General features: G+C 48.1%; 1 protein-coding gene across 2 annotated transcripts in view; it reads left to right on the plus strand.

Moving 5' to 3' along the window:
* The window catches only part of LOC147662067 (kinesin light chain 1-like), a 427,072-nt gene that overhangs the window by 410,039 nt on the left and 4,101 nt on the right, over positions 1–12,932 (plus strand). The window contains exons 16-17 of one of the 2 annotated variants that reach the window (XR_015305983.1): positions 9,193–11,782; positions 12,479–12,656. Coding sequence is in view for 1 of the 2 variants with exons in the window: in XM_086951131.1 (XP_086807257.1) it covers positions 9,193–9,282 (90 nt within the window). In the remaining variant the exon portion in view is untranslated. Of the gene's footprint in view, positions 1–9,192; positions 11,783–12,478; positions 12,657–12,932 lie in introns of those variants that run through there. The other variant, XM_086951131.1, reaches the window with a different exon arrangement.

The following is a 12,932-nucleotide window of genomic DNA, read 5'->3' on the forward strand; positions in this document are numbered from 1 at the left end:
CACATATCCCACACTCCCAACAAAAAAGCTGGTGGCCGTACCTTGTACATCTCTCCCGAAGAATGGTACAACCCGCCACATCACATCAGAGCTCCTTCAGCGCTTCCCGAATTTCGCAAAAAGTGCAAGACCAGGCTCTCTCAATAATCCTACATAGGGGGCAGCTGCCTACCCCCCGGCAAAGTTCCTAGATATCCCTCGACGTTTATTAGCGTGCTTTACAAATGTATTTAATGTAAGATACCCTAGCTCCAATCGTATTAGTGCTACATAGACAACAGCCTGTTACTAATTCCGCTTCAAGTGCTGTATCATTTACCTATACGACTAATAACACCTTCTACTATCACAACTGTTCATGCTCTCCCTACTATTTGTAATGTTACTGATTCTACTTGTAAGGCTTATGCGAGTTTTGCACTCTGATTCATTTCTTCAAATACCAGCTCTTTAACAAATGTATTTCTTATCTTATTTTATTTCATCATCTGGCTGTGAGCACATTTCGAGTGTGTGTGAACCATCCTTTTTATCTGAAGGCTTTTTTATTATTTAACTAAAACAAGTAAATCAAATACATCTTTAAATCACAAAGTAATGCCTATTTAAATGCATCATTTCCATAATCAAAATATGTAATTATTTCAAATGAAATAATGGACAGCGGAAAGAGACTAACTCCTCTCTTTTCTTAATTCTGCTGCTTAAGTACCTTGTTGCTTTCTCTACACAAAGGCCCTAACTTTATACAATTATTTGAGGGGCCAGACAATATGGCCGACAGGACATGAACCCCTGAGCTCCTGGCCAGTTGTTCGCCAAGATCCTAATAAATACGGCATAATCCAACTCTAAGGTAGCCTAATGGAAACATCCCGGTAAGGCGCATGCCTTGCGGTGCCCGAACGCTGCTGGTATCTGACAAATGACTGCCTACAAGGGTCCCTGACCGAGTGAGTGGAGCGGGCAGGGCTGGCTCGAACTGCTGAGGCCTGCACCTGCATGAATCCCAGACAATGCCTTGCTTGTCCCTGTAGCTGCCTCGGAGGCCCAGCCGGAGCTGAAGTAGTAGGTAAGGAGGCCTGGAGTAGGTAGAGCCCCTACCTGGAGACCACCAGGAATGTAGCTGCGTCCGGGAACACCACCTTGCCTCAAGAGTGATCCACATAGCAACTGCCTGAGAGGGGGACCCCGGCGCAGGGGTGCCAGTCATCTGCCGGTGGCCTGTGGGCCAGCCTGCATCGCTACACGGCACACCGAAGGGGCTCTATGCTGCGGCTGCTGGGGAGAGCCGCCTGCAGCGGTTTGAGGAGCATCTGCGTTGGACAACACATTGTCGGTCCAACTTGCTGGGAAGCTATTGACCGGAAAGGGCCCCAAGAAGTTGCCAGTGATTGCACCCCTCCAGCCCCCCGGCTAAAACTCGTGCCAAATGGGCCTGGGGCGTGCACTACTTGAATGCTCCATTCTCGCCTGTGTGACGATACAGTGCCACCTCCACCATTGACGCAGTCCTGCTCGGGTCAAGCTGACGAAGCGAACAGTGTGGGCGCCTTGAAAGACTGTGGGACCACAACCCAGCAACAGGCTGCCACACATGGTATCTAGCGCAGCTCTACGGATTGCGCCACATTGTTTGTACCCTTTCTGCCCCCAGGCTCATGGGGCAGACAGGGCAGACTGCACTTGTTGACATCATAGTGTGCTGGGAGTGTTGGATGTACTTGAGGAGCCGCTGATGCGGTTTTGGTGCACCCTCCGTGTAGGTGCTTGGAAGCCTACGCCTCAAGGCGCAGCCTGGGGGTTCGCCTCTATCTAGGCCCTGGTCGCATCCTCTGCTTGGACCTTGGTGGGGGTACTGAAACTCCATCTTTCCCTAGGTGGGTGACTCCTGACTGCTCTGGTACCCCGGAGTGGCCGCATCAGATACATTCTTTGCCAGTGCCCTCTGATGTACTAGCGGGTGGGGGTGGGGGGTTCTCTGGTGTAGGCACTTGCTGCTACCTTGTCTGGGACTGAGGATGCACACATGCGTCGGGGGGGGGGGGTCCAGATCACTGTGGACACGCCCTGAACTTCTGGGTGCCCACTCCTCCGCACGCCTGCCGCAACACCTGGGAGCGCACCCTGAACTGCTCTAGCTCCCACTAGGGCCAGCTCGATTCTGATTAGGGTGTTAGGGGGATACCACGTAGGCGGTGGTGGTGGTGATACCATAGTGGGAGCCCCTGACTACAAAGAGGGCCTTTGATGCTTTGGTAGGGGCAGATATGGAGCTGGTGACACCTCTCATAGAGGGACGGTATTGACCCAACTTGACGACCCGGCAACTACACACAAGTGGATGTTTAGAGCTGGTGGCTCCGTAGGGGTGGTGTAGGCTGCCTAGCGCATCTGGTGGCTTGGGTGGTGAGAGATGCTGGCGCAGTTGGTGGCTTGGAGGGTGGGAGACCTCTCTCATCTGTGCACGATGGGCAAGGGGGCACGCTCGAACCCGGTGAACAGCATCACTCAATATACCACACCCCGACACCCCACCCAAATTCTAATGAGGCAAATAGGACCGAGCGATGTGGGGGATGCGTCTGAGGGAGATGCGGATCCCTCCCTCCTGGCTGCGTTTTAAGGCTCCGGGTAACATAGGGACCTACAGGGGGAGGTGGTAGCCCTAAAGCGTCTCTTGCCCAGGTGACCACGATCACGAAGTAGCTGGAATGACGAGAAGAGGATGCAGAGTGCCAGGCGCAGTAACATCAGAGTCCTGGATTTCCCATAGAAAGCAGAGGCGGACTAAACCAAAAAATCCTGGAAAACTGGGTGCACACTGAACTCAATCTACCAGGTCTCTCTTAATTCTTCATGGTGGAGAGGGCCCTCAGAGCACTGGTTTCGCTGGGGCTTCGCTGAGACTCACAGTTGCTTAAATCCTTAACTACCACAATAGAGACTGTACCGTTCGCGCAACCTACAGGCAGCAGACCCCACTCTTTGGTAACAGCAAGATCACCATATATCCAGACTACACTAAACAAGTACAGGAGTAACGCAAGTTCTTTCTCTGTATTAAACAGAATTTGAGGGCGCTCCAGCTTCAGTACATGTTACTGTACCCAGCAAAAGTGAAGGTCCTAGCGCAAGGGAAAGCACGGAGGAGGTGTGGAGAATGGCTGAAGATCCGAGGTGAGGCGATACCACCACACTCTGGCCACAGCCAAAAACGTACCTGGGCACCGAGCTAGGGGAGGGTCTCACCACCGCAGTCTGACAGCACCATGCAGCCTAGTACAGAGGAGACCCAGAGGATGATGCAGGACGTCAGCATACTGCCAGTGGAGGGTGAAACTGATTTGAGGGCCCGAGCCCAACACAGGACTTGGTGCCAGACACCCTTGTTGCCCCAGAGTTGGGGAGTGGTGATGCACGAGTGGGAAAGTGGATACTGCTCCCCCTTTTTTGATGAGTTGGTGTGCTATGTGTACAAATGGGTGATGGGACAGAGAGCTGCAGCAGTTTGTCTTTTTGGGATACCCGCGATTGATGTGTTGTCAGCCTAGGCCACTGCAATCGGTAAGGCACAAGTGAATATTTTCAGAACAAGCTCGGGTATGTCTGGATGCAGAACAGTCTCATCTGAAGGTGAATGACTGGCTAGGAATCTGATCTGTTGAGTTGTTAGATGGTCCCTGTTGGACTGGCTGGGATGCTGTGCATGTCCTGGCACATGCGTGGGGTGGGCATGGATAGTCGCCCAGTTGAACTGTGTTTGTCGGAGGGGTGGGGGGTAGTTGTGCATTGCACATTCTTGTTTTACAGTTCGCAGCAGTTAGTGGGTACCAGTGCATGTCTGGGAGTCGAAAGGCAACCACTACATGACGCACATTATGACAGGGGCTGACCTAAGACTCTTGATAAGGAACGTCAGAGGGTTAAGGATGTACACTGAGATGATGCAGGTGCCACACTCCTTGCAAGGACAGGTATTCCACTCCTCGTACTTGATGTACGCCAGGGGCACGCTAATCTGGGTAGCGCCCAGCGTCCCGTTCTCCCTTACGTATATGGAGGTTGATTTATATTGTTACGGGGGACCCTGAACGGATGTGACCAGTGCTCTTGAACACCTATGCTTCAAATAATGACGACCTGCTAATGCACAATGTGTGTATGTCACTCCTATGGCTGGGTGACTTTAAATGCATCCTAGAAGCTGACCTGGACAGGGCACCCCCTACGACCAGTAGTAAGCCCTTAATTAGCGAGGTGATGCGAAACATGGGGTTTGTGGATATTTGGCGGATGAGCCACCCGCCGCAGTGGGCACACACCTTTTACTCCGTCACGCACAATTCATACTGTAAACTGGACAGGATACTGGTGGCAGGATTCTCGCGGGTGGAAGACCTTGAGGTGACCCATTTGGCGCATTTTCTGTCGGCCCACTCCCCTGTAAGCTGTGCCTTCTAGTGCGGTGACAATGTGCAGGAGGCTTGGTCTTGGCAGATGTTAGCTGACATCTTGGAGGACCCAGCCAGGAGGGAGGTGCTCTTGCTGGCGCTGTTGGTTTATATGTCGGTCAGCTGGGGTTCTGCATCCAGTAGGGCCATTGAGTGGGAGGCATTGAAAGCAGCGTCGAGGGGTCAATGTATGGGTTCATTGCGGCGGGCTTAGGCTGCTTTAGCAGGAGCTTGGTTGGGAGGAGGTGGCTCAGGTCACACTGCAGGCTGGGAGCAGTCGCACCTGGGTGTCCCACTGCAGAAAGCAGACCGTGCATCGGTGTCTAGCAGATATCTGGGATCGACTGGATAAATATTTGCGTAAGCAATGCAGGCAGAGGCTGCACAGAGAAGGGGATAATTCAGGCCGACTGCTAGCTTGGATACTCCAAAGAGAGCACCCGCCGCCTCGGACTACACACTTGATATTGGTGGATGGCATCAGGGTTGCCACCAGGGCTGGAATCGCGGGAGTCTTTTCAGCAGCACTTGCGTCGAGTGTACACTGTAGATTCCACCATAACCCCATGCTGCTGTGGACCTCTCACATCTTTCGCCGCTGGATGCAGAGTTCCTCGACACCCCCATAGGAATTAAGGAGCCACGCACTTAGTCTGTTACCACGAGCCAAGGCGCGGGCGGTGATGGCTTTCAGCCTGAGTTCTATCAGGTGTTCTCAACGACTGTTACGCAGTGTCTCCGGAGTCCTGCCCCAGGAAATGAGGGAGGGAGGGAGAGATCTGCATGTCCCTTAAATCAGGCGGTGACGAGATTGACCCTGCCGCTTATACGCTGCCCACTATAATCAACACAGATGAGAAAATACTATGCAAGCTATTCGCCAACCTCCTGGTGCCTCATATGGCTCATCTGGTACACAAATATCAGTGTGGGTCCATCCCTTGCCGGAACACTGGTATGAATCTCAGATGCTCTCCCATGTCCTACATGAAGTGGAGCACCTGGACGAGGAGCTGGCGCTGGTCTCCATTGATCTAGAAAAGGTCTTCGGCACAGTGGACTGGGGCTTCCTGCTTGAAGTGCTAAGAGCTGTGGGACTTGACCCACAATGCCGAGGGTGGGCCCGGTTGCTCTATGCTGATCCCAGGACAAGAGTGCACATAGAGCAAAGTCGCTCTGAGGTGTGGGTGATGGAGAGGGCGACACAGCCGGGCTGCCCCTTGTCACCCCTCCTGTCTGCATTAGCGATAGAACCGCTGTTGATCTGGGCACTCCCACGTTTTGTGGGACTGAGCAATATGGCTGGGGGGCACACGCCACATCATATCGCTATATGCAGACAATGTGCTTTTCTACATATCCACCCACGTGTAGCGCTGCCATGACTGTTGCAACTCTTACATGAGTTTGGGGACTTGTCCTGTCTCCTCCTTAACCTTAGTAAGTTCTTGCTCTTTCCACTGGCAGCGCTGGTCCCTACGTCATTAGATCGCCTTCCGAGCCTGGGCCTGCTTTGGGAACTGGTACACTTTCGATATCTGGGGATGCAGGTGACCCACACTGAGACACAGCAGTTATGCCTTAATATGGACGAGGTGTTTGATGCCCTATGGAAGTCAGTGGTCTTCTGGAACCTGTTGCTGCTATCACTGATAGGCAGACTGGCTGTGGCAAAAGGGTGGTGTTGCTGCAGTGCCTTTATACGTTCCAGTACTTGCTCTGCCCCATACCACGGAAGGTCTTTAAACAGCTGAATTATGTACTTACATCATTTTTTATTTATTTATAAAGTTTTGTATAGCACGAACAAGACCCTAGAGGGTATCAGAGCGCTTCACATTATAGGGTAGGTAGGATCCAGTTGTAAGAAAAGACATTTGTTACAGATATGGGAATAGCGTGGTAAAGCTGGAGTTCATGGTTGCACATCAGTGTAGTGTTCATTCACGGCATCCTCATAGTGAGCAGGTGAGTAAACAATAGAACCTAATGCATCTTAGGGCAGAAACGTGTTCATTAGTATTCTTTTCACTTTTTTTAACGAAGAGAGTTCCATATCTTCGGCGATCCCAGAGAAGGCTCAGTAGCTTTTTTTGTGGAAAATCTGTGGTTTCAGAAGCAGTGAACTTGCACTTTGTGAAGGTCTGCATCCCTCTGATAACTCTAGCTTTTGTGCCAGATATATGCGGGTCTTGAAATGTAGGGCTTTATGAGTCATGCAAGCAGTCGTTGGCTGTAGTCTTGCTTCATACGGCAGCCACTTTAAGGTTTTTAGTGCTTGGGATATGTGATAATTTCTTTTTGTACCGGTTATCAGTCTAGCCGCGGCATTGAGGGAGGCCCTTAGCGGGCCCATATTGTATTTAGGAACACTGCAAAGAGTGGAGCTTCTGTAGTCTTGCCTCGGCAATACAAGAGCTTGGACCGCCAGCATAAAGTCGTCATGTGGTGGGAAGGGTTTGAGTTTCTTATTATACTTATCTGGTATTATTATGGGCGGTCCATCGCAGTAGAGTAGCCCTGAGCATGTTGATCCAACAGTACGAGGAAGGGGGTTTGGAGGTGCCAAGGTTTGATCTGTACTGTTATGCCGCACATCTACAACATGCGGCCCGGTGGCTGGACAATTGGGAGAAGCGTCCACTGCCAGGATTGGTGGCTGCAGACGGTCTCCCAGTGGCATTAATGGAGGCGGTAGGAGTCGCTAGAGCCTCTCCTATGTGGTTCGGCAGAGGGTACACATATGGCAACACGATGTAGAAGTAGTTCTGAGGCGTGCCCCCTTTAATCCCCTCTCTGGATACTGGCACCTGTTCAGCAGACGAGGGACAATATCTCCTTTGAGGCCTGGAGGGACCTGTATCCTGGGGATAACATCATATGTGAAGAATCCTGTGAAGACTTTATTCTAGGACCAGGACATTTCCTCCATCACACTGGGCTAGCTGAGGTGGCCAAATGGACCTGGCCCTCAGTCCTTGCTGCACCCCAGTCCACGTGTAGACTACGGTGTGGGTAGACATCTGATCACACATCTCTAGAAGGCGATGAGAGAGAATGCAACAGGTCCACCACCCACGGCGTGTTCTGTGTGGGAGTCAGACCTGGATTTTCCGTTGGATGACAGTGCATGGACAGGTATCATCAAACTCTCACACACGGTGTCTTGCAACACTCGCTTTAAGCTGGGACACTACAATTTCCTACATAGGAAGTATAAGACTCCTGAGAGTCTCCACCGCATATCCCCCACCTGACCCTACAGTTGCCCGCTCTGCATCGCCAGCGGAGTAGACTTCATGCACCTGGCACGAAGATGCCTGACGCTGCAGGACTTCTGGGCACAGATAGTGACTACCTCCAGCGGTCCACGCACACACGAATTGATCATATACCATTGCACTGCTTGCTGGGCTATGTTAAGAGACCGAAGGCCATAAGATGACCTACAAATTCCTGCAACTAGCGCTAGTTTTGGGCAAGCGTAGCTTAGCCGTCACTTGGATGGGTCAGCGTGCCCTCGCAGTCGAACAGTGGCACAGGGATGTACAGGAGTGGGCACTGGCTGAAGAGGTGCACATGAAGCTGAGTCGGCGTGATGATTAACTGGAGAATGACATCCTGGTATGGAGGGATGTGGGTGACACCTTTTTAGATCTGCGCGAAGACAGAGTCCGCTGACAGCCATGACACAGGTGTGAGCGTGGTTGACACGAATCCAGGTGGCAGTGGTTTAACAGCAGCAGCAGCAATGCGAGGGTATTCACACTGCCTGTTTGGTGTGTAGCCTTGCCACATGGAGAGATGGATAAAGGCCACCTAAGCTTTTGTTATTAGAACTATGGTTCTTCTCACCATGACCTGCCGTGTATCGTGTATAATGCTGCCTGTATTGCTGTCTGTTGTTCTTTAAAACTGTTATTTTGTTTAAATGACATATATCTTAATCATTCAGTCTAAAACTGTTACTCCGGATTTTAGCTGTCAGCTAACTATATTATAAAGTATGCAGTAGGGTGCTTTTCGTTTATAATGTCGTTTTAGCAACATATTCTTACTACGAACTGGAAGTAAAACATCCATATCCACTGGTGCTGTTACACATTTTTTAATGAATCAATGTGGTGATGTAGCCTGTGAATGTAACTCCTTTAGTCGATCTGAAGGAGGATGGGAGCTCACTGCCTCACATTCCAACACTCAGTTCACCCCAGTGCATTATGGTAAATGCAGTTCATGATAACACTTACTTCAGGGACAGTCTTTCGTTTTTCACCCTTTTTGGTGCAGCCAGTGCTGTGTATCTCTAGATATGTGTTTCAGGATAGTTGTCCTTCAGTAGAGAGCATTACATGATTATGCCAGAATGCTGCTCAGGGTTTTCTTAGGCCTCTGTACCACTCACTGGGTGCAAGTGCATCAGCCAACGCTCGTCCGCTAATGAGCTCAAGGAGCTTATCAAACAAATGGAAGGTGGAGCACACCGCCTCAGATCCCCGCACTCAGCTCGCCTCAGTGCATTATTCAGTCGATCAAATGAAATTCAATGAGAGACTCTTCAAGTTTGATGTCTAAGAATAGTGACATCAAATGACCAAACGTCAGTGAGTTTGCTTTTACTCAATAGTATTGATACCTTCTGTGTATATTGTGTTTCTAGGACAGAAGCCTCTTTGTTGGTAAATGTGTGTTGAAAGTTATGCTGCACCCTTACAACTTGCTTTTTGTTCTCTTTCAGGGATCTCGAAGTTCGCTGGCGGAGTCCAGGGGCCTAAGTGCCAGCACTATCAACCTGTCCTCCGGCACCTCACCGTTGTCCTCCAAGTAGATGCCTACACCTGCCAGAGGGCTACGGCAGCAACTCGTTCGAGGGCATTCGTAGAGACGGGCACTGCCAATACCCTGCACCCATGACGGCAGCTTGTGCAGGATCCGTACATTTCAACATTTTGTGTCATTGCCATTAGGGAGAAAGTAGTTTGGCCGTCACTGATTGGCACTAGCAGGAACCAATCAGGAGTGCTGTTAACGGAAAGTGGGCATTTATCAGTGGTACTTCAGCCAATGATACCAGGGACTAGGAGAAGAATCTCCCTTTAAAACGTCAGGAGCGGGATAGCTCCTCCGTACAATACTCGGACATTAGATACACGCCAGCATTGGGGTACCCCGTCGTGTGATACTTTACTGAACCCTGCTGTCTATATTCAAGCCTACACCACAGCGCACTAACGCAGGAGCACTGAATCCATCACTCTACCAATCTGCTTCCGAAGATACTGTAAATATAAAGTAAGGCACTCCATTACTGTAAATGATATCACGATCCTACTTCAACACTGGGACTACTCGGTCTGCTAATTACGAAGGTGTCCGAAACCCACACTGTGACACACAGACATTAGACTATCCACGCCATGATAATAGAACCTCTCCAGCCGGTGATACGTAGACATTAGAAACCCACACAATACAGCTCTAGCCTATTGGACGCAGGCCTTACAAACCTACACTACAAACTCAAATTGCTCTATCCTGTGATACAGAAATGAGAAACCTACCCTATGGCCCATATGAAGGAAACTTCCATTTTGCATTTCCTAAATAGCGAATCCTAAGAAATCGCTATTTAGGAAATGCAAAATGGAATGTACAAAAATTGCGTTTGCCTAATGGCGCTTACTACAGAGTCGATATCGCTATTAGAAAATCGCTGGTTAGGTAATGCAAAAGCATTCGTTCTTAGAGTCCTTAGACCCATAGGTACGAGTGGTTTTGCATTTCCAAATTTGCGGTTTCCTAATAGCAAATTTGGAATTGCAAAACCAATGATACCTATGAGCCTAAGACTCCCATTAAATCCCGGGGGGAAAAGAGAGGGGTGAACGTGTAAAGCGCTCAAATGCCCTACGGTCGAGTACATGCTGTATGGCACTGCCAAAGCTGCAGTTTTTTGGCACCTTTTCATCTTTTGCACATAGGTACAATCGACTCGGATTTGATGATAATAGCATTTCCTAAATGCCAATTTCAAAGGAATTGCTTTATACGTGTGCTTAGGAAATCACAAATAGGATTTCCCTATTAGCTATTTACTATTTTGGTAATTGCAGATTGCAATATCTGTGGGGTAGAAATCGCAGTTTGCGACCACATTTCTTAATGACCGAAAATAGCGATTTGGTCTGTTAAAAAATGCTAAATAGCTTGGTACCTATCTCGCTATGTTACTAGGACACCTAATGATAATGATCCTGTGATACACAGACATTAGAAACCAACACAGTGATACTGGAATAGCTCTAACTTGTTGTACGCAGGTCTTAGAAATCTACACCACAAACTAGAACAGCCCCATACTGTGATAGAAACATTAGAAACCTAGACTACGATACTGGAACATTTCCAGCATATGATTTACAGAAGTTGCACACCCACACAAAGCTACTAGAACAGCTCTAACATGTGGTACGCAAGCCATAGAAACCTACAATACAAATAAAACCGCTCCATCCTGTGATAAAGGGGCATTAGAAACCAACAATACGATACCTAGAACAGCTCCGTCCTGTGATATTCAGACATTAGAAACCCACGATAATATACTAGATCAGCCCCATCCTGTGATTCAGACATTAGCAACCTAGACTGTTTCCAGAACAGCCCCATCCTGTGATACGGACATTAGAAACCTACACAGTTACTATAACAGCTCCTTCTTGCGATACACAGGCATTCGAAACCTACAGTACGAACACAGAACAGCCCCATCCTGTGATACAGACATTAGAAACCTACACAGTTACTATAACAGCTCCTTCTTGCGATACACAGGCATTCGAAACCTACAGTACGAACACAGAACAGCCCCATCCTGTGATACAGACATTAGAAACCTACACAGTTACTATAACAGCTCCTTCTTGCGATACACAGGCAATAGAAATCTACACTCCGATACTAGAATATTTCCAGCCTATGATTTACAGATGTTAGAAACCCACACAAAGATACAAGAACAGCTCCATCCTGTGATACACAGGCATTAAAAACCTACATTATGAAACTTAGATCAGCCCCATCCTGTGATAATCAGACATTAGAAAACTACAATATGATACCAGAACAGCTCCATCCTGTAATATTCTGACTTTAGAAACCTATAATATGATACTGATATAGACTTTAGAAACCTACACTGTTACTATAACAGCTCCTTCCTGTGATACACAGGAATCAGAAATCTACACTCCGATACTAGAATATTTCCAGCCTATGATTTACAGACATTAGAAAGCCACACAAAGATACAAGAACAGCTCCATCCTGTGATACACAGGCATTAAAAACCTACATTATGAAACTTAGATCAGCCCCATCCTGTGATAATCAGACATTAGAAAACTACAATATGATACCAGAACAGCTCCATCCTGTAATATTCTGACTTTAGAAACCTATAATATGATACTGATATAGACTTTAGAAACCTACACTGTTACTATAACAGCTCCTTCCTGTGATACACAGGAATCAGAAATCTACACTCCGATACTAGAATATTTCCAGCCTATGATTTACAGACATTAGAAAGCCACACAAAGATACAAGAACAGCTCCACCCTGTGATACACAGGCATTAAAAACCTACAGTACGATACATAGAACAGCTCTATCCTGTGATATTCAGACATTAGAAATCTACACTAGGATAGCTCCCTCCTGTAGTACGCAAGCAATAGAAACTTACACTACAAACTAAAACATCTCCATCTTGTGGTACAGGCATTAGAAACCTACTCTGCATTACTAGATCATCACCCTTCTGTGATACACAGGCATTTTGAAATCTACACTATGATACTAGAACAACTCCATCCTGTGATACAATGACATTGGAACCCTACATTGTTACTAGAACTGCTCCTTCCTGTGATACACAGGTTTTAGAAATTTACACTACGACACTAGAATATTTCCTGTGTTCCAGACGTTAGAAAACCACAGAAAGTTCTATTGTGTAGTATGCAAGCCGTAGAAACCTACACTACAAATGAAACCGATCCATCCTGTGATAAACGGGCATTAGAAACCTAAAGTTTGACACCTAGAACAGCTCCATCCTGTGATATTCAGACCTTAGAAACCTACAATATGATACTACAACAGCTCCATCTGTGATAGATATTCAAAACCTACACTGTTACTATAACGGCGCCTTCCTGTGGTACAAACATTAGAAACCTACAATATGATACTAGAATAGCCCCATCCTGTGATAGACATTAGAAACCTACACCGTTACTAGAACAGCTCCTTCCTGTGATACACAGGCGTTACAAATCCACACTACGATACTGGAATATTTCCAGCCCATGATTTACAGAAGTTGCACACCCACACAAAGCTACTAGAACAGCTCTAACATGTGGTACGCAAGCCATAGAAACCTACAATACAAATAAAACCGCTCCATCC

The sequence above is a fragment of the Lissotriton vulgaris genome, unplaced genomic scaffold, assembly GCF_964263255.1.
Source record: "Lissotriton vulgaris unplaced genomic scaffold, aLisVul1.2 SCAFFOLD_811, whole genome shotgun sequence".
NCBI classification, from domain to species: Eukaryota; Metazoa; Chordata; class Amphibia; order Caudata; family Salamandridae; genus Lissotriton; species Lissotriton vulgaris.